The following is a 20542-nucleotide window of genomic DNA, read 5'->3' as shown; positions in this document are numbered from 1 at the left end:
GGGCTGTCGCTCACTTTGTGGAAATCTCTTACTTCTCTGTGGGGTTTGGGGCCATTTGTCAGCAAGCTTTCTAGGGGTTGTTACCTCTGACGGTGCTGGGCTTTCCCCCAGGTGTCGGCTGGAAGGGCCCGTCTCTTCTGCGGCAGACGGCAGTGTGCACGCCTGCAATCTGCGGAGCCCTCCTGCTCCTCATCCACCTCAGGGACCTTGTTTGGGGACGTGGCTAAAAGGGCCGCCAGCAGGAGGGAGAAACAGCTGTACAGAGACATCTCCGAGCCATAAGCCCGGTAAACCGTGGGGCTGGCGGGCAGTTCCCTGGCGCCGTCCCTTCCGGCGGTAGCCGGGGGCACAGAAGTGACATTCCAGGGAGTGCCCTCCCCACTCGGACTGCCCCGCTCACTGGGGCGATGGTTTTCCCTGGCTCATCCCGCTCCACCGCTCATAGAGCACATGCTAGAGAACAGGAAAGACTGGGTACCGCTGGGCCTCTGAGCACTTGGGGCTTTCTTCTGGGTGGTGGAATTGTTGTAATGGATTTGTGGGGAGCGTCTGGTAGCAGCCACTGGCTTCTTTCTCTTTGGGGCTGTTGCGCTGGTCCCGGGCTGAGCGGTTGCTCCCGGGTTGCCTTTTCTCTGAATGTTCTCGATGAGCAGAGGCTTGTCTCTCTGAAAGTTGGAGCTGCGGTAGATCTGAAATGAAACGAATCACTTGAGCCATTCTGGGAGAAAATACCCATTCCTCCCCCCCACCCCCCCACCCCACCCCCCCGTCCATCATAATGGTCTTATCTGATTATGGAGGAAAGGTCTCTTTAAGTTCCTGGCAGGTTATCCCGCCTTGGAGTGTGCGCTCCCTAGAGCTCCCCGAGGTGAGCCTCGGTCGAGGTGTTACTGTCACTACCTGACATCTCGTGGCCTCTCTCGAGGGTCTGTGGGCACACCTGCAGGTCCTCTCGCAGGGGCTGTGGCTGAAGAAAGTTATTCTCGGAAATGAAACCCGTTCAGCACGTGGCCCATCTGGCCTCCCTGGAAGGGGCTCGAATAACAAGAGAACATGGGCAACGGAAGGGCTTTCTACTTTCCCGTCAGCCTCTTCTTCCCTGGAGAGCGGCCGGTCAGGCGTATTTTGCTGAATCCGTACAGGTTCAGTTGGCGGATGAAAGTCTTCAAGCTGTCTGTGTTGAAAATCCTGTCTGCGCCTCTGCGGTGAAGAGCCTCCCTCTGGAAGAGGTCTTCCTCGATGATCACCATGTCTCCCTCGTCATTCCAGCGCTCAGAGGTGAAGGTGGAATCCTCCACCATCCTCCAGAGCTTTCTTGGGAAGGAGAGCTCAAGGATACTCTCGTTGGCCACACGGTTGTTTGGGCCCTGTGGTGGCGGGTTGTCTTGGGAGCCAGGATCTGGGCTCTCGGCTTGGTCACCCTGCTTCTCCGAACTCTCCCTTGAATCCACATTTGGATCCGGGGACGCACGAGAGGGGACCCACATTGCTGGCTCTGCGTCAGCCGATGGGCCCAGCGTGGCTGTACACAGCTCATCGCTACTCTGACTAGCCATGGAGCCAGTCTAGATTGGGAGCATTCTCCACCCGAGACCGTATCACTGAATTCTCAGGGCAGAAATGCCTTTTACCAGAGCGGGGATGCCCAGTAAATAAATACTGTCTGCAAGATTCTAGAATCTCTTTAGTGGGGCAACCAGCCACTTAGGTCGCAGTCTTCTTTATTGGTCACATGATGTCACAGAGGCGGTCTGGAGAGGGAGCCTTGGCCAAGTGTGTGGGAGGGGATGGGAACGGGGTCCCCGGGGTCTGTCTTTTTTTCTAAAAGTCTCAAAAAGCGTGGTTCAAGTTCCCGGGAAAGACTCCCGTCTGCCGCCAGGCACCTTGTTTCAAGGGGCCAGGCCCCAGATGGGTTGAGAAACGTGATCCTGTCTCCACTGCCATCCCTTGATGCTGGCTTCTGATTTGCTCAAGGGCCAGGCCCTGGCGAGGCGTAGCTTGGCTGCCACTGAGACCACAGGGATCACGTGGGCCACTGGCGACTGTCCCTCCCAGAAGATGGGGCTCCCTAGCGGGCTGGTTGGCCTAGCCTGAGTCGGTGCCCACCCCCCCCATCCCCCTTCCAGCTCTGGTCGCTTGCAGCTGTTCCTGCCAGCTGGTCGGCCCTGCTTAGATGGGCCCAAACAAAGAGTCCTGATTTCCTGCCTCCCAGGTCAAGCTGTCCCCGACTAGGGCTGTGCGCGACCTCACATTCAACTCGAATGTTCCCCAAGCACCTCAGACACAGCCCTGCCCACGATGCCGCGTGGGAGGGCATAGCCACGTGCCCTCCGCTGGGCATCGAGCCTCCTTTTGAGCTCTGCCTGCCCCCAGACCTCATCCCTGTGCGGATCACAGAGGCATTGTCTTCAGCGTCCATTTCTTCCCGTAGAAGCCCTTCTCATGGCCCAAGAGCACTCACTTTTGGAACACCTGCGTGTGTCCTTTTCCCATCGCCTTCCCAGACCGTCGGATTCAGCCTCCCTGGAGGCTGCCTCGAAAGCCCTGTTTCCTTTCCGCAGTGGGGTGGTTTGGCTTCTGCTCCCCCCCGATCCTGGCCTCCCACGTCCACCTTGGGTCTCCGTGGGTACTTGCCCTTTGAAGGACTTGATTTGGGGCTTCAGCGTGTAGCCTGTCCCATTGAAAGCAAGCATTTCACTGGTGCGCTCCCAGGCCAGGCCTGCTCTCCTTCCCCACGCCCGCCCCTGCCCCCCCTCCACCTCCACCCCCGGGGCCCTGTCCCACTGTTACCTTGAGGATACATAGAATGATTCTGTTTGCTTTCAGCTTAGACACTTTTGAATGGGCCTACATGACACGGACTCAGTCCCAAGGAAATTTCCTACTTGCCAACCTAGACGTGACCGGAGGAAGCCCCCATCCACGTGCATTTGGAAATAGATGAGGGTCTGGGTGTCGGACGCGCTGAAACCCGAATGAGAGTCGTCCGTCTTCACCGTAGGTGGGAGGATAGGTTGGTGGGTTTGGTGATGCGCGTTCTCTGGCCGTTGTGGGCGACTTTGTCCTTCATAGTCACTGTGTAGGGGACAGAGTGGCACCTTGGAAAGGCCCGTCTGCGAGGATCCTAGGTCCCTGTCCCAGCTCTGCCACTAAGCAGGGTCATCTGTCCTCTGTGGGCGCCACTGCCCTATTTCTGAAAGGGGAGAGCTAAGAGGGTGTGGAAGAGGATCTCCCGAGGTGCCTTTCAGCCTAAGGACTGGCATCCTGGATGGAGCTCCCAGGCCTAGATTCGGGCCTGCTCCCTGGTCTTTATGCTTCTAAACTGGTTTACAAAGCATTCTTCAGGTCATGTCCTCCTGTAGGGACATGACCTCGGAGGCTGCGAATTTTGGTAGAGGCCGTCGGTGGCTCCTCAGAAGGGGCCCGAAGGCTGGGGCCTCCTTGGGCGAGCCTGCCTGCGTGGCCTTGCCTGCTGCCCCCCTCCTCGGGCCCTCCCTCGCCCCCTGCGTCCCGTAGGAGCTGCCTCCTTCCTGGTCCCCCTCCCTCCCAGGTGCCAGCCAGGCCCCAGCAGTGGGTTTGTGTGGCACCGTGGGGTCTTTCTCAGCCGGGTCTCGGGACCTTTCACTTGGGCAGGCACAAGCCCTGGTGACGTCCAAGGCCTGCCTTTCCCAGCCTTGCCCTCCAGCCCCTGCCCTTGGCTTCTGCACCCTGATGCCCCCAGCCCAGAGGCCCTCCAGCCGCTCCCCTCCCTCGCTGCCGCCAGGGTCTTGGGGTGTCTGCCAGCGTTAACTTCCCTCCAGTATCTGAGGAGGCTCCTGGAGGGGCCTTATCCCAGTAGGCACTGGAGCCTTACAGTCAGTCCCAGGCAGTCTCATTCCCTCCCTCCCCGTGGCTCAGCCATGAGCAGCTCAGCAGGCCGGGTTCCCGTTGGACAGGAGGGCCCCAGGGCAGGAGCAGGGACAGGGCGCCGTCACACGGGAAGGTGCTGGGACTGGACAGAAATGCCGGCACCTGGCAGTGTCAGATCTCAACAAACCACAGACGAGCCCCGCACTGTCTCTGCTTCTCCTTGGCACCTTCCTTTCTTGGGCCTGCTTTTTGTCAACTGAAAGACACCGTGTAACACTGAGAAGAGCAATGAATCGCCAGTCAGAAGGTCAGCCACGGGCTGGGGTGGGTGGGAACAGCATGGGCTCGAGAGGAATTCAGACCAGGGCTCTGGTCCCCACCCCGTCACTTACCAGCATGTGATCCTGGGAAGATTCTCAAGCCCCGTGGCCTCGGGTTCTTCACCTGTGAAGCGAATGGGTGTGATGAGCCCTGTCTTGGGTTGCAGGGATGTGTGTGAGCTACGTAAAGCAGCTCACAGGGCCTGGCGTCTGTTGGAACTTTGATGATGGGCAGTTATTTCTCGTGTTGTTTGGCCTCAGACCCTTCCCCTCTCTCCTCTGGCATTTGGTTGGGAGGTTTCTTGTCCCGGTCATGTCAGAGAATATGCAGCTCAATAGGATGTGGAAAAGCTAATTAGCCAAACAAGATGTTTCATGAATAAAACTAAGTAAATTTTCCCAGTTAGAGGATGTGTTAAATTCGGGTGGGGAGGAGTGTTCCCAGTGGGATACAACACGAAGCTCCAGGAAATAGAATCAAGGAACAAGGCTTTACATCCCTCCCAGATGCTCTTCCATCCAAACCGTTCCTTTGCTTCATTTCAGCCCCACCAGACATCGAGTCCTTGATTACAATTGCCAAATTACAGTCACCATAATGATTAAAGCTAATTAACACCTTGGGTTCTGGTCCCCCCCAGAACAGGGAAAAGAGGGCCTGTCCACGGACTTCTGGGCATCACGTCAAGGGAGTGTGACCGCATTTCTCCAGATGTTGCATATATAACACCTACTTCTTCACTATGGTCAACAGCAATGCGACAAGAGCCAGGAACCCTTCCTTCCTGCCCGAGTATGAGATTTCTCTCGGGTTTATCTGTGATCCAGAAGAACACCTCACAGCAATGTCGCATTTCAGACTTTCCCCCCAAACCCAAGTCACACCGCCTGCAGGTCTGGCTGCTGCCACCACCCAGCTTCATCACCATCACCTCCCACAGAAGGAAGCCCCACTTCCCAAAGCCCCAAACTGCCCTGGCTTGGGGCACTTACCCTCCAGGGCCCGCTCCTGGAGCCTCACCGCCTCGTCCCGTGTTGACTTGTTCTGTGGGACTTAGGGGACGTCTCACCACGTTCCTCATGTGACTGCAGCTCCCAGACCATCACTCTTCGTGTGGTGTGTCCTGCTTTTCCTAGCGTTCCCGCTACTAACACAGGGCCTTCCGGAGAGCAGAGGCTCCGTCGAGGTCTGCCGAATAAATAAGCCGGAAAACAGGGGGCTTACTTATCAAATCAATTTTTTCATACTTTCGTAAATCACCGTGCAAATCCAACTAAACAGAGATAGCTTAGTTTTACAGAATGACAGACAAGAAGGATAAGAAGCAAAAACTCAGTACGATTACTTTTATTTTTCTAATTCTTCCCCCATCTATATTACTGCTAAGTACTTTCACATTTCCAGAGCAGTTCTGATTCCAATTCTATGTTATCTGCTTCAGGGTCACAAAACGAAATGGGAGATTTCCCAGTCTCTTTTACAAAACAGCAAAACCCTTGTTCTTAAACTGGGTAATTATAAACACATTCTAATCAATGTCATTCACAAAGTTAGACACTGAAGCTTGTTTAGTCTTCCATTAAAAGGAATAACGTTTGAAAAACTCCTAAAGAAAACACGGGTGATATTCCATGTCATCAGACACAACAGGAACCCAAAGATGCAGCACACCGGGTTCCCCCCACTCGCAGGGGCCCTCACTACTTGGAAACTCGACCGCTCCCTCTTCAAACTCAGAGTGAAGGACCAACCTCACTTCCTACCAGTGAACTTGGGCCTGGAAGGAGCCTGGCTGCTGCTCTGGCTCAGGGTCCCTGTTCCTCATCGCTCACACCCTCTGCACACAGGGATGGGAAGGACCTGGGATCGGATCCAAGCTACTGACCCAGAGCAGATGCCCCAGGACCTGACACTTGCTGGTCTCCGCGTGGGCCCGGGGACCCCAGAGGAACTCGTAGCGGGCGGGGTCGCTGTGGGGCACCTGCCGGTACTCCACGTAGCCCTCCTGCACCCACACTTTGGTGAGGAGCTCCCTGGGCTCCCCGTAGATGTAGTGCTCCCTCCTGGCACACACCCCAATCTTGCTAAGTGCTCCCCAGACCTCCTCCCCAGGGGCAACAAAGTCGTCCTCCAGGAGGATCAGGCCCAGGGGCAGCACCAGGAGGCTGGTCTTGTGCACGCTCGGCCTGTCACTCAGCATCCCATCGTAGGTGAGGCCCAGGAGCTGGGATTCTAGCCATAGCACACCTGAGACCGGCCCCTTATACCTGTTCCTAAGCCTCTCTGAGACCCGGATACGTAAGTCAGCACTCGCTGCCAAGTGCTCAGCCCGCCTCAGGGCCTCCCAGGCCTGAAGGCGGGGAAGGGTATAAGGGTCAGGGTCTCACAGAGACTGCGGAGCAGGTGTAAGGGGCGGGGTCTCAAAGAGGCTAGGGAAGGGTATAAGGGGCGGGGTCTCAGGCGGGCACAGGAGAGAATCCCAGGTCCTGCGTGGAGTCAAGTTGAGAGCACTGAGGGAGGACTGCCGGAAACCTGGACACCGGAACAGAGTTGGCCCTGGGAGGCCATAGGGGGGGATGAGCACGTGCAGCACTTCCTGACATCCGGGCCTCAGAGAAGCTGGGGACCTGGGATCAGAGGCGGGGCCTCCACTGGGGAGAGTGGAGAATCCCGGGTCCTACCATGAGTCAAGGTGAGGACCCTGAGGGAGGACTGAGGGGATCCTGGACCTGAGAACGTGGGTGGAATGTGGTGTGTCCTGGAGAAATCTGTCCCTGGCCTCAGCTTGTGGAAGCCCCATGGCGTGATGAACAGGTGGCAGCCTGTCCTGACTTCCTCATCTGGGTCCCACAGAGACTGGGCACCTGGTATGAGGGGCGGGGTCTCAGGGGGGGAGGGGGGAGAGTCACGTGAGCCCACAGTGAGAGTGAGCACCCTGAGGGAGCACTTAGGGGACCCCACTGAAACCCGCCCCTGCTGCCAGGCCAGGGAGGCCCTGGGTGGCATGAGCACACGAGGTGTGTCCCAACTTCTGCATCCGGGACCTAGAGAGAATGGGGAGCTGGTGTGAGCAGCGGCGTCTGGATGAAGACGGTCCAGTCCTGGACCTGCAGGGACGTTAGTTGGAGACCCTGAGGGAGGGTCGGCACTTGGACTCCAGAACCCCGGGGCCTCTCTCCACCCCTGCTGTGCCCCTGGGGCCTGGGCTTTTGGCTCCAGGTGCCACCCCCGAAGGGCAGCCTCGCAGGTTGGACCCGGTGAGGGTCTGGGTTGAGGGGTCAGGAGGCTCAGGCCCGGGGGGGTGGAGAGGGCCTGTGTGTGAGGCGCCCCAGGATGAGCCTGGGCGGGAAAGGCCTGATCCACCCTCGTGGAGAGCTGTAGGTCCCCAGCTCCCTGAGAGCAGTGACCCCAGGGGCCCGGCTGTCCCCTGTCCCCCACGGGAGCCCAGGCAGGGAGGCTGGGATGACGTGCCTTCCTGCTGCGCCATGCTTGGGGGTGCTGAGCGGCTCAGGCTTCAGGGGGAATAGGTCAGCAGGGGTCAGGTCAGGCTCCACGGGAATAGGGGCGAGGATCCTGGGGCCGGACTGAGGACGCAGCCTTCCAGAACAGAGGGCACCCTGCGTGGGGTCAGGGCAGCCTGCTGGGGAGGGGGGACCCGGCGTGGGAGGATGGCGTCGGGGCATCTAGGGAGCACATCTGCTCAGCAGCGGGAGGAGCCCCAGAGCCGCCAGGAGTCAAGGTGAAGACCCTGAGTGAGGGGTGAGGGGACCCCACCCTCACCACAAAGAGTGAGCCCACAGGAATCCCTCCAGCCAGCCCTGGAAACCCCCGCAGGGCCCGTACGCCAGCCTCCTCATCCAGACGGCTGGTCTCGGCCAGGGGGCCTTGCTCCGTGGGTCTGGCCTCAGGCTCCGGCAGGGGGCACGGTGAGCACTGGGGAGACCCCTCCTCACACAGAGGACTTGGAGCCCAGCCGGCCCTGCCTCTTTTGTCACCCGTGGGTGTCCCAGAATAGGTGGGAGCATTGACGGCCCTCACGTCCTCTCCTGGTGTCTTCTGGAGGTGAGGCCTTGGCTGAAGGAGATTGGTCACAGTCAGCAGAGGGGGCTGTCCCAGGCCCTGCAGGGTGTCAAGGTGCAGACTGAGCCGACCGCCATCGTCCCAGCACAGATGGACCCCACGGACTTTGGTTGTCCCCTGTGACCCCTGTTAGCCCCTGCGCAGGTGTGGCCAGTATTCGGGGCCCCACACTTCTTTTCAGTGCAGGGAATTTGTCTTGAGAATTTTGACTCAGGACAGCAGACAGCAGGGCCCAGGCCCTGCCAGGGGGAAGGGGAGGCCCTGCCCTGAGTGAGCACAGAGGGGGCCACCCACGCCAGGACAGTGGGAACCTCACAGAGTCCAGCCCAGTCCTCCTGCCAGCACCGAGGGGCCCAGGGCTGTGCCACAATCTACACAAGAGGTGCCTCCTCCATTCCTCTTACAGGGGCTCCAAGAACCGGGAGGTGAAGGCCCAGGTCTGAGGACCGTGTCCTCAGGCCACAGAGCAGAGGAGGTCCAGGCAGTGCCAGGAGTCAGAGGGAGGTATGTGCCCTGAGTGTGTACCTAGGGGCTCCCCCTCCCAGAACAGAAGGGACCCCACAACACCCGAGTCACCCCACCGTCCTGTTCAGCCCCAGAACCTGGGGCCGTGCTGGCTGCACCCTGAGGAGCCCCCTCACTTCCTTCTTCTGGTTGGCAGGGGACAGGCCGCCCAGGAGGACCGCCCCTGTGAGGCCCGAGGTCACCCCTCAAGATGAGACCTGTAAGTGACTTTTGTCAGAGCTGCCCAGGGTGCCTTTCTCTGCCGAGGCCGCTCACACCCCCTGTCTCCCCCAGGTCCGTGGTCCCTACCTGTCACCCCTGCCCACACTCCCGTCGGCGGCCCGACCCCAGTCATCATGCCCCTGGTCGAGATGAGTGAGCTCCGCCAGCCGGAGGCAGACCTTCAGACCCCAGTCCCAGCCATGGGCCCGGTGGAGGCGCAGCTGTTGGGGGCTGAGGGGGAGGAGGCCGCATCCCCCTCGTCCTCCTCCTCCTCGTCCTCCTCCTCTTACTCTGTCCTGTTCCTGGACACCCTGGAGGAGGTGGCTGATGCTGGAGAACCAAGTCCCCGCCAGAGCCCCTCCCCCACTGCCATGGCCACCCCACCTTGGAGCCAGTCTGAAGACGACAGCCTCAGCCCCCAAGATGAGGAAGGGCCGAGCACCTGGCATGACCAGGAAGATGCTAATCCCTTGCACCTAGACCGACTACCACTGAAGGTGGCTGACCTGGTGGCATTCCTGCTCCTCAAGTATCGCACCAAGGAGCCAACCTCCAAGGCGGAGATGCTTGATATCGTCCTCTGTGACCATCGGGACCACTTCCCTGTGGTCTTCAGAGAAACTTGCGAGTGCATGCAGCTGGTGTTTGGCGTGGACGTGAAGAGGGTGGACCCCAGCGAGCGCACGTACGAACTGCTCCCCACCCTGGGCCTCACCTGTGATGCAGTGCTGGGCGATGGGCCGAGCATGCCCAAGGCTGGCTTCCTGGTGCTGCTCCTGGGCCTGATGCTCCTAGAGGGCAACCACGCCCCTGAGGAGAAGGTCTGGGAAGTGCTGAGCATCATGGGGGTGTATGCAGGGAAGCAGCACTGCATCTATGGGGAGCCCAGGGAGCTCTCACCAAAGTGTGGGTGCAGGAGGGCTACGAGGAGTACCGGCAGGTGCCCCACAGCGACCCCGCCCGCTACGAGTTTCTCTGGGGTCCCCTGGCCCACGCGGAGACCAGCAAGTGTCAGGTCCTGGGGCATCTGCTCTGGGTCAGTAGCTTGGATCCGATCCCAGGTCCTTCCCATCCCTGTGTGCAGAGGGTGTGAGCGATGAGGAACAGGGGCCTTGAGCCAGAGCAGCAGCCAGGCTCCTTCCAGGCCCACGTCCAGCAGCTTCTCCCGTGGGGCAGGAAGGGAGGCTGATCCTTCACTCTGAGTTTGAAGGGGGAGCTGTCAGCCTTCTAAGCAGTGAGGGCCCGGGCCAGAGGGGGAACCCGGTGTGCAGCATCTTTGGGTTCCTGTTGTGTCTGATGACGTGGAATGTCATCTTTGTTTTCTTTAGGAATTTGTCAAATATTGTTCCACTTGAAAGAAGGCTTAATGAGCTTCAGTATCTAAGTGTGTGAATGACTTTAATCACACATGTATTTGCACTAATTCGGTTCAACGACAAGAGTTTTGCTATTGTGTAAAGGAAACCGTAAGATTCCCATGTTATTTTGTGACCCTGAACAAGATAACATGGCATTGGAATATGAATCTCTTGGAAATAAGAAAGAACTTTAGAATGCAATGGATGAGGTCAAGAAAAAGAGGAATAAAAGTACAAGTTAGTTAATTCTCACTTCTTGTGCCTTCTCATCTGTCATTTTCCAAAACTAATATGCATACATATATGTATGTGTAAATATCAGATTAGCATCGTTCACTTAAGAAATAGCTGAAAATTAATCTGAGTCAATAAGCCCCCTGCTCACTGGCTTGTTTATTCCGCCGACCTCCACGGAGCCTCTGCTCTCTGGAAGGGCCTGTGTTAGTAGTGGGGCCACTAGGAAAAGCAGCACACAGCCGCACCTAGAGTGATGGTCTAGGAGCCGCAGTCACATGAGGAACGTGGTGAGACGTCCCCTAACTTCCACAGAACAAGTGAACACGGGACGAGGTGGTGGGGCTCCAGGAGCGGGCCCTGGAGGGTAAGTGCCCCGAGCCAGGGCAGTTTAGGCCTTTGGGAAGTGGGGATTCCTTCTGTGGGAAGTGAGGGTGATGAGGCTGGGTGGTGGCGGCAGCAGGCGTGTAGACGGAGTCTTAGGGGTGAGAAGCAAATCTGAAATGGGACATGCAAATTAGAGGTTTCTCTTCCGTCGTGGATAGATCTTCTGGGGCAGGAAGAGAAGGTGCACTTTGGGCAGAGACCCTCAGAGTCCTGGTTATTCTGCCTGCGCCTAAATACACTCAACATCTTCCAAATGGGGAGGGGTGAGTGGACTTTGGTTTCGCTCACAATTTACTCAGCCCTGAGGCATACAGTTGAAGCAGCTTTGGTAACCACCCCCAGACTGTTGGCAGGATTTTAATGGGGCAACTTCTTTGAAAGTGGCTTCTGGACACTTAAACTGATGGATCAGCTTTCCTAGGTGGTCGGACCCCAAAGCCTTAGGTGAGGAATGGTCATAGAAACCATGGTGGCAAAAACACCGAGTGAAGCTGAATTCCACGCATCTCAGGAGCCTCCTTGGAGGTGAAGGACGGCTCCTTGTGCGTATCCTAGCGGAATGCTAGCAAGAAAACTCACTAGCCCTCCTCCCACAGTCTGGTGTCTGGTCCTTGCCCCACAGGAAGGTCGTGGCTGTCAGGGTGCCCAAGGGCACCTGTGCAGGTGCTCAGGCACGTTCCATCGTGTGGCGGCAGCTGAGACTCCCAGGCTGAGTGAGGTGCGTCCTTGCGTGAGGAGGAAGGGGCACATCCTCAACCTGCTGTGACTACGGGCTTGATTGCAGAGGGAAGGGCAGGAGGTGCTCTGGAGGGAATAGGGGGAACCCTCCCTGTTGACGTTCACAAGAGCCTTGGAAAGTCAATGGGATCTTGTATTAGAAAGTACCCATCACAGAGAAGTGACTAGAAGTAGTTGCAGATTCAAGGCCCATTTGGCTTTGTCAGAAGCTCCTCCACCTAATGAACGGAATTTTTTTCAAGGCAAAGTTATAGCAGCTGCTTTTTGTTGAGCACCTAGTACACAGCATTGCAGGGGAGAGACTCACTCCAAGTCCTGGCCCATATGTTGTCTTCCTCTGCTTCCTGGCAGCTGCCTGCAGGGAATCTGGGATCCTTTATGTAAACCCACAAATATTTAAAAATAAATGGTGTTTAAATCACTGTTTTAAATACAAAGACAGAAGAAACTTTCCACTTAAACAAAAATAATACATTGGTGCGGAAACATTGTGGATTCTGGGCAGTGCAGAAGGTGTCCTAGGGGTGGGACATGCAGAGGGACCCAGGAGGGGCCGAGATCCCCGGGAGCAGGGGGCAGGGATGCAGCCTAGGAGCCTGGAGCTGAGCTGCAAGCAAGAACCCCGTGAGGAGCCTGCAGTCCTCTCACCACTAGCCTCATTCTGGGGACAAGCCTTCCGTGCCCTTCCCTTGCCCACGTGGTAGGGCCTGGCCGGGTGGAGAGCAGACTCGGGGATGGGGAACTGGCACCTGAGCCTCTAGGGGGAGGAGCCCACAGTGCCCAGGTGGGAACCGTGGCTTATAGGTCAGTAGGACCCTTATCGTGTCTCCTGGGGGAAGCAGTCTCGCTTTGGGAACCATAGGTCCTGCCAGCCCTGTCAATGGGGCACCAGTAGCCACATGAGGCTGCTATTGAGTACTGACATGTGATTGGTGTGTCCCAGGGCCTGGACTTCTACCTTAAAACGCTTTAAAGTTAAATGTCAATAGCTAGATGTGCCTATAGCTAGATGGCTGGACAGCCCAGGTGTGGAACTACGGACCCTGAACTTGGGGGACAGGGGGAATCTATGGACAACACATCAGGCCCCCAAGCCCAGGGCTTCCCAGGGCTGAGATGGTCCCGCGGGGTTGCCTCAGCCCTCCCTCGGTCCTCACTTTCCCTCCCAGCTGGTCTGGGCCCCTCCCTCTGCCCAACTGCCTTTGGTCCCCTGAGACCCAGGCCCTCCCCTGCCAGGACCCCTGAGAGGGAAGCGGGGGTCGCGGGTGGCGCTTATACCCACAGCCCTGCCGGGGGTCTCTCAGGGCTGACAGCAGGGCCGACCTGGATGCCTTGCGGCCTCCGAGTCCCCCTCACAGTTGTACCTTGACTCCTGGTGGGGCTGGGCTCCTTCCCTCTGCCAACCTGGCCCCGGCCTCCCTGACCCAGGCCCTCGCCTCCCCCTCCCAGGTGGATCAGTGCACGACCCACCTGGACAGCATGCCGGGGGGCTCCCAGGGCTGTCGGGAGGGCCTCAGATGCACCCCCTGGGGGCCCGCAGTCCTCCTCTGGTCCTCACCTCGACTCCAGGCAGCACCTGGGCCCCTCCCTCGGCCCACCTGAGACTGTGCCCCTCAGACCGAGCCTCTGAACCCCCAAGATCCCTGAGGACTTGGGGGCGGTGGGCGGGGATGGGCCCTGACAGCCCGGCCCGGTGTGCCCCAGGAGTCCCAGTACGGGTGGAGTTGCATGCTGGGGGACCCTTTGTTGCGGGCCTGCTGGACCCCTCCATCCTCACTCAGGAGGGTCCTCCTCAACCCCTCAGAGAAAGGCTGCAGTCCCAGCACAGATGCTGGATGGGGGGCTGCCGCACCCATGACCGTGGGGGGAGTACAGAGAACCGCACACCTTCCCCTCGGGGCTCCTCACCAGCCACCAGACTTTGGAAAGCTGTTTTAGGAAAGGTTTAGTTTTAGCTGAAGAGGCCTGAGCAGTGGCAGGTGATTTAGGGGAACGCTTGGTTTGATGATTAGATCATGTTACCTGTTGGAGTTACGTGATTGTCACTTTTTCATCGTGATTCATAGTGAGAAATATATTTTACATGTCTGTGTAGTGTAGTGTGTGTCCTATACATATACCTATATATCTATAACGTGTGTGTAGAATATATGTGTTTATATACCCATGCATCGACACACCACCACACGTATGTATAGGGAACGCATCATGTATGTTCCAGTACCCACACTGAAGTCATCCACAGGGCCCTGAAGGGCACAGACACTCAGGCCCCGTGGGGATGCCGAGAGTCCTGCAGCCCGGCCGTCCCCATGCTTTGAATGCAGGCTTGCCGCCTGCCTGACAGCCAGTGTGCCCGGGGAAGTGAGCCTGCAGGAGAACGTGGGGCCACCACGCCTCTGGGAGAGAAGGAAGCAGAGTGGGCAGTGGAAGGAGAGAGCAGGGCCCAAGCCTGAGCATAAGAGCCGCCTTCAGAGGGCCTTGCCTCGGACCCCCACATCCAGGACCCTTCTCCATCCTCACGCCCTCAGTCCCAGACCCTCACCCTCTTCCCTGGCCCTCGTGTCCATTTCACGAGAGATGGTGAGCTGATGGGGCTGGGAGGCCACGTGGGCAGAATCCAGTGTCAGGCGCTCATGGGCACTAATGCCTGGCTTCCCCGTGTTTTCTCCATTATGTGGCCTGAGGCATCAGGTAGTAGGACCCCATTGAGGACAGCTGAATCCCCCTTGACTGTTGGGGAGACAGGTCAGGCCAGCGCGGGGACGGGGCTTTGCACATACACGAAGCTCAGCTTCAATAAGAGTCCTTCTAGTGATAAGCTGATCAAATCATGGAGACTCCCTATGCCTCGATTTCTCCATCTGTAAAATGGGCCTCGTAATAGTACAAGGCAAAAGCATTGGTGTGGGTTTCCCCATGATGTGACCTGTTTGTAAAAAGCCTGGGCCAAATGAAGTGGTCGGTGGATGTAGCTCTTGTTACTGAGTGTGTAAGAAAGATGCGCCCTCCCCCATGCTGTGACGATTCCCAAGCAGTCCATGTCTTGTGATCCCTGCATACGTGGATTAGTGCAGTTTTTCTTTTCTCGCTGAAAATTTGTCATCAGAATGCTTGGATTCGTCTTACTCTTTTTCTCGCTTGCCCCTGTGCAAGATGAGGCTATTGATTTGAGGTGTTGCTTCCATTTGAACACAGGTGTTTGCAGCTTTAACTCCCAAGTGCCTCTTTGTCCGCGTGCCATAAGTCCTGGGGGGTTTGGTATGTGTTTTCTTCATTTCAAAGTATTTCCAAATTTCCCTTGTGATGTCTTGTATGATCCCTGGGCTATTGTTATGGACTGAACTGCGTCCCCCCAAATTTTGCATGTTGAAGCCCTAACCCCTAGAACCTCAGAATGTCACTGTGACGGGAGTTAGTGGTTCTTAGGTTGAAATGAGGCCACTGGGATGACGTCTAAAGCAAGATGGCTGGTGCCCTTGAGGGAAGAGCAGATCAGCACATGCAAGGAGAGAAGGCAGGGGCTGGGGGTGTGTGCACAGAGGGTGACCATGTGAGGGGCGGTAAGAGCACGGCCACCTGCAACCAAGGATACCGGCCGCAGTACAAGCCACCCCTGCTGGACCCTCCCTCTCGGCCTCCCAGTCCCCACCACTGTGAGAACCTGTGTCTCCTGTTTCAGCCCCTCATCCTGTGCTGTTGGATTAGGTATCGCCCCAAACTAACGCGGTTATCTGGGGACGCACGGCTCAATTTCCCTCTATTTGCAGATTTCTCACATTTCCTTCTGTTATTGATATCTAATTTCACTCTATTTGGACAGAGAACATGCTTGGTACCTTGGGTCAAATTCCCCTCCTCCCCCAACCCTCCATTTTTTTCGTTTTTGTTTTTTTGGCCACGCCACAAGGCTTGGGGGATCTTAGTTCCCCGACCAGGGGTTGAACCCGGGCCACCACAGCGAAAGCATCGAGTCCTAACCCCTGGAACTCCAGGCAATTCCCACTCCACCCCCCACCCCACCGAGCAGTGTTTGGGAGGGGATGTCACCCTATCGCTGTGATAGCCAGCCACAGAGTCCTGGCCGGGTCCCCCGGCCCATCCCCCACGCGTGGAGGCAGCAGCTGTGAGCTGGGGGTGCGCCGTGGCCTTCAGTGCTCTGTACACATCACTGGGCACTGACCCTTCTCACTGTCTTCGTGGGGACGCAGGCTCAGGATGCCCCCACCCCCACCCCCGAAGCTGGGACCCAGCACATTTCCAGAATTTACATCGTTGACCAGTGCGAGCCGGATCAGTCACGTGTGTGCCCGCATGGTGCTGAGTCCTCGGGGCCCTGCCGCGGCTGGTATTGGCACAGGCGGCAGCGAGGGCGACGAGGCCGCGGCTGGTGGACAGGCAGCCCCGGGCTGCCCACTGGGCTGTAGGAGGCTCCGGCAGAGCTGGTAGCAAGTGAGTCCGCCATCGATCGCCAGCCTCACCTGGCTCTGCCCGTTTTGGCCGCCAGGGTCACCCTTGCAGAGTCTGGAGCACTTGTGATGCAGCCCTCTCTCTCTCTGAGCCACCCTTTCTGGTTGAGAAGCCTTTCCACTGTCCTAGACACTGTCGCCTAGGACGCCCTGGGAACAGAAGTCAAGCCCAGGGCTCGGAACCAGCCTGGACTCTCCTCTGGTGGCCCGGGCACGAGTGGTTCGGCGACTCTCTGTGGCTGTCACAGGTCAGCCTGAGAAGCCCCTTCTCGCGCCCCCTTTACTCCCGCGGGAGCTTAGGCCGCCGCCTCTACCCAGCCCAGGAGGGCGGGAGCTCAGTGCGCAGACATGCGGTGCAAAGTCTAGAGGGACTCAGCGCTGGCGAGAGGTACGCCGCTGGTCTCTTACTGACGCCAGGCAGCCTAGACTTCGTAAATCAAAAGGCGCCTTTGGTGAAAAGCAGAGAGCTTGACATTACAGTCCGCACAATCTCCCCTTTCTCTGTAGAGTTACACGGAAGCAAGTTCCCCCCCACGGGCTGAGGTGAACGGCAAAGTGGTTTGTAAATAGGAGCATCTCCCTGTGGTCCCAGGTCAGGAGGCCTACGGAAGTCCAGGACCAAGAGGAAAGCAACCTGCTCCTTAAAAGTTAAGGCCTGCCTCAGTCAAGGAACCCTACAAAGGGGCTGAACGCGCATCGGCGGGACTCAGGCTGTAAGCGTGAGCAGCCCGGGCCGGGTGGCACCTGCAGGTCAGCGCCCGGGGTGACGGCGCTCCTGTCCCGCACCGCCCAGTGCGCCCTTCGCAGGGGACCTGCTCTACCTGCAGCCACAGTGCAAACAAGGGAGCCGCCAGTCTTTTGGTGCTGGTGGACGGCTGTGTGCGCTCTCTCCTCCCGCTGAGCTCGGGGCTCTCATATCGACAGTATGACCCTGGAGCTTTACTTCCTTTGCTCCTTTAGGCAAGCACTCTTTAGAGGGGCTCGTCCACAAGGACTCGCGCTATAAGCTCGACACCCCAGCGCCCAGAGGGTGGTGGAGCATGGAGCCCTGGAAATGTTTAGCTCGAAAAGGCACGGAGAAGAGAACCAGGAAAATGTCACCAGACGCCGGACCCGCAGAGAAAAGCACACCTCAATCCTGCTGTCCAGACACCAGAGAGCACCCCCAAACTGAACACCCGCAGGCCCCTGGCAGGGACCGTCCCCTCCACACCTGTGCGTCTCAGGACAGTAAGGGCTCTTTTCAGGCCTCTGACCAGGGGAGGCCTGAGCTCTTCTCATCTGTCAAATCAAGACCCTGCTGGACACGGTGTCCCCGCGACTGTGAAGCCGCAGATGCCAGGCCCTTCCTTGTGCTTCTCAAGCCCTTGAAGGGTCTCTCTAGTGAGTGGACGCAGGGCGTCTGAGGGGCTTCACCGGCTGTCTGCTAGGTGCCCGCACTGTGCCGGGGGTGGGCTGTCACCTGTCATCGTTTCCTGCTGAGGGGACTCAACTGCTCAGCCAGGCCCAGGACGGAGGCGCCAAACACGTGTTGGGCGAAACATTGCTCTCATGTCCCCACGCTCTTTATTGCCCTGCAAGGTTCTGGCCGCATTACCACTTCCATGTGTCTGCAGGGTCTGCTTGGTCAGGGTCTTCTGTGGGCCGCCCGGAGGGGCCAGGTATTCCGGGAAAACAGCAGGAGCCCACGTAGTAGCAGCACAGGGGCCGAGGGATCCCTCAGGGGCTGAGGGATCAAGGCCAGGAGAGGCGACAGGCCTGGCGGCCACCTCGGTCATCAAGCGTGTGCGAGAGGCAGCGCCGCGGCCACCGGGAGCCGCGCGGGGGGGCTGGCTGAGGAGCTGGGGGGGCGCAGCGGCCAGGCCCAGCACGGGCCAGGGAGGACGCATGTGGGTGGGACGCCAGGCGCAGCAGAGCCTGGGGCCCTCGGCGGGCTGGGCCACCTCTTCCGGGACAGGAACTAGAAGGACTAGAGGGACCAGAGCCGGTGCATTGTGATCCGGCGCGGGGGGCTCGGCTGCTGTCCGAGGAGGGACCGGAGGGACAGAGTCAGTCCTGGCCAGGGCGGAGGCATGGTCGAGTTCCGGGTCGCTCGGGGTCCCCTGGATGTCCTCAGCATAGGGTGGGAGGCCGTCCTGTGGCTCCGAGGTGCTGGGCGGCAGGAGGTACCCCAGGGCTGCCGGCTTGCCGTCCACCTGCCCGGGTGCTGGTTTAGTGTGCTCCCTCCTCTTCATCCTCACGAGGAGGTGCGGGCAGTCTCTCTTAAACAGGGGACTGCGGTAGAAGTGTAACTGAGGTCGCAGTTGAGAGAGAAAAGGAAACCCCGAGTCACAAAAGAGTTGCTCGCAAGCAGCAGCCGCCTGGCTGGGCCCCTGACCGCCCTCCCCCAGCCGACCCAAGGCCTCTTTGGAGAAAGGGGACCCGGTCCCAGCAGGACGCTGTGCCCCAGCTTTTACATCCCCGAGACTCGCTCACTCACCATCCCCTTTCGCCCTTGGAAAATGACTGAAAATGGCCCCTTAGTATGAGTACAAGGCCCACGAAAGGGGACTTGGTGTTTGCAGATATGAGACTGCAAGAAGGTTCGGTAGCTTTCTAAGGAAGTGTCAGAATACCCCCCTGGCCAGCATCGCCTGGGGCGAGACCGGGGACACTGACTGCTTCCCAGGAAAGGACCTGAGCCCTCACTTAAGTGATGCTCTGGAGCTATGGGAGTCAAGGGGGCACAGAAACCTCCCCCCTCCCCCCGCCGGGCCACTTGTCCCCGAGCAGGAGGACGGGAAGGGCCAGCATTTCAGCAGTGTCCTCTTGTCCCCCGGTGTGACTGCGATGTCAGGGACGAGCAGCACTGCCCACGTGTCAGGAGGACAGGATGATGCCTTGCCCCTGTGTACTGTGAAATGATCACCACAGGGGGGTCAGTTCACACGCATCATCTCACACAGACACACCAAAGGGAAAAAGAGGAGGAAGAGAAATGACGTCCTTGTGCTGAGACGCTTCGGGTCCCCCCGTAACAACGTCCCAACACAGCGCGCGGCGCTGCCAGCTCCGGCCATCACGCCGGTCCCCAAGTACCACCTTTAAAGGAAGCTCTCCCGACACGCCTGCCGCCGTCCCAGGTGGCCCCGGGGTTGGCACCCACCCCCCACCCCACCCCCACCGCCGGGCCCAGCGGCTCAGCCCCTGGAGAGGGCTCCTTCCCCGCTGTCCCCCGCCCTCCTTACCTTGCTCAGGACGTCGGCGGGCCGCTCGTTCATGGAGAGGTCGTTCAGGCGGAGGGACATGTGCTTGTCCTGGCGCACTTTCCTAAATCCATAGATATTGAGCTGGTGGACGAAGCTCTCCATACAGTCTGTCTTGAACACCTTGTCCAGGCCGTCCCTGTCCAAAACCTCCTTTTGAAACAGCTGCGTGTTGAAGACTATGCAAGTCCCGTCTTCATTCCACGAAATAGATGTAAAGCGACTGCTATTGACAAGTATCCACAGCTTCCTGGGAAAGGGGAGGGAGAGGAGGCTGCCTTCCCACATGGCCTCGCAGGTGGAACGAGGCCTTTCCAACACAGGCTCTTCGGTCAAATCCTGGAAAGCGGCTTCTCCAGGCAGCAGCCTGAGGTCGGGGTGCCCCGCGGGCACGGGCTGGGCCAGGGCGAGGGACTGCGGGGTGCAGCTCCCTGAGCCGAGGGCCGGAGCCGCTGCGTCGGGAGGAAGAGGTGCCTCACCGAAGCCGGGTGCCCTGCCTGCGGCGGGGCCCTTCTCGTCCGCAGCCATGCGGAGGGCGGCGCGTGCCTCTGTCACGTGAACGGGACAGTGCAGCGTGGCCGGCAGCACCCTGGGTTCACACTCCTGCTCAGCCCCTCACAGAAGTGCTCCGGTTGCTCGGGGGTGACATCACAGCCCAGCCAGGACGTGACATCATAAACGGCAGGCCCCCACCCTACTCTGGAGGATCTTCCTGAGATTTCCACGAACCAGAAACGCCTCCAAACCCAATACGTCACCTGCCCACAGCCCAGGCGCCCGGCCCAGTGGGTGAGAGCGACGGCTCGGCCACAAGATGCCAAGGCCGGCACCACAGACCTGCTGATCCCCAGCTGCCTGGCTCACACCCTCGGAGCCTCTGCTTCCCCACGAGGCTACTCGTAGGAGCACATGCTTCATGGGGTCCTGAGGACTCAGGGGGACGTACAGCAGGAGGCAAGGTACCTGCCACTTAACTCACAGCTACCGTGGTTACGGAGAAGCGTGCTGTCTCACAGCAAGTTTGAATCTAAGGAGCTTAAGCAATGGTCCATCGGTGGCCCTTGGCTACCTGCAGGAAGCCTTCCATCACCAGCAAAAGGTGGCCTTCCTTGTCGATTCTTGCAAACCGTGGGCT

At 58.7% G+C, this 20542-nt stretch overlaps 1 protein-coding gene across 1 annotated transcript; it reads left to right on the top strand.

The window, feature by feature from the left end:
* Nucleotides 1-7838: 7838 nt before the first annotated feature.
* Nucleotides 7839-10069, top strand: LOC308609269 (melanoma-associated antigen 8-like; the record flags this gene model as incomplete). Its single annotated transcript, XM_081222968.1, is given in 6 exon segments — nt 7839-7909; nt 8181-8369; nt 8657-8687; nt 8844-8940; nt 9049-9870; nt 9873-10069. Coding segments are annotated over 6 exon segments (1407 nt in total).
* Nucleotides 10070-20542: the final 10473 nt, after the last annotated feature.

Source organism: Mesoplodon bidens (genome assembly GCF_964165515.1).
Source record: "Mesoplodon bidens genome assembly, chromosome: X".
NCBI lineage: Eukaryota > Metazoa > Chordata > Mammalia > Artiodactyla > Ziphiidae > Mesoplodon > Mesoplodon bidens.
This window is presented reverse-complemented; position numbering and strand designations above follow the sequence as displayed.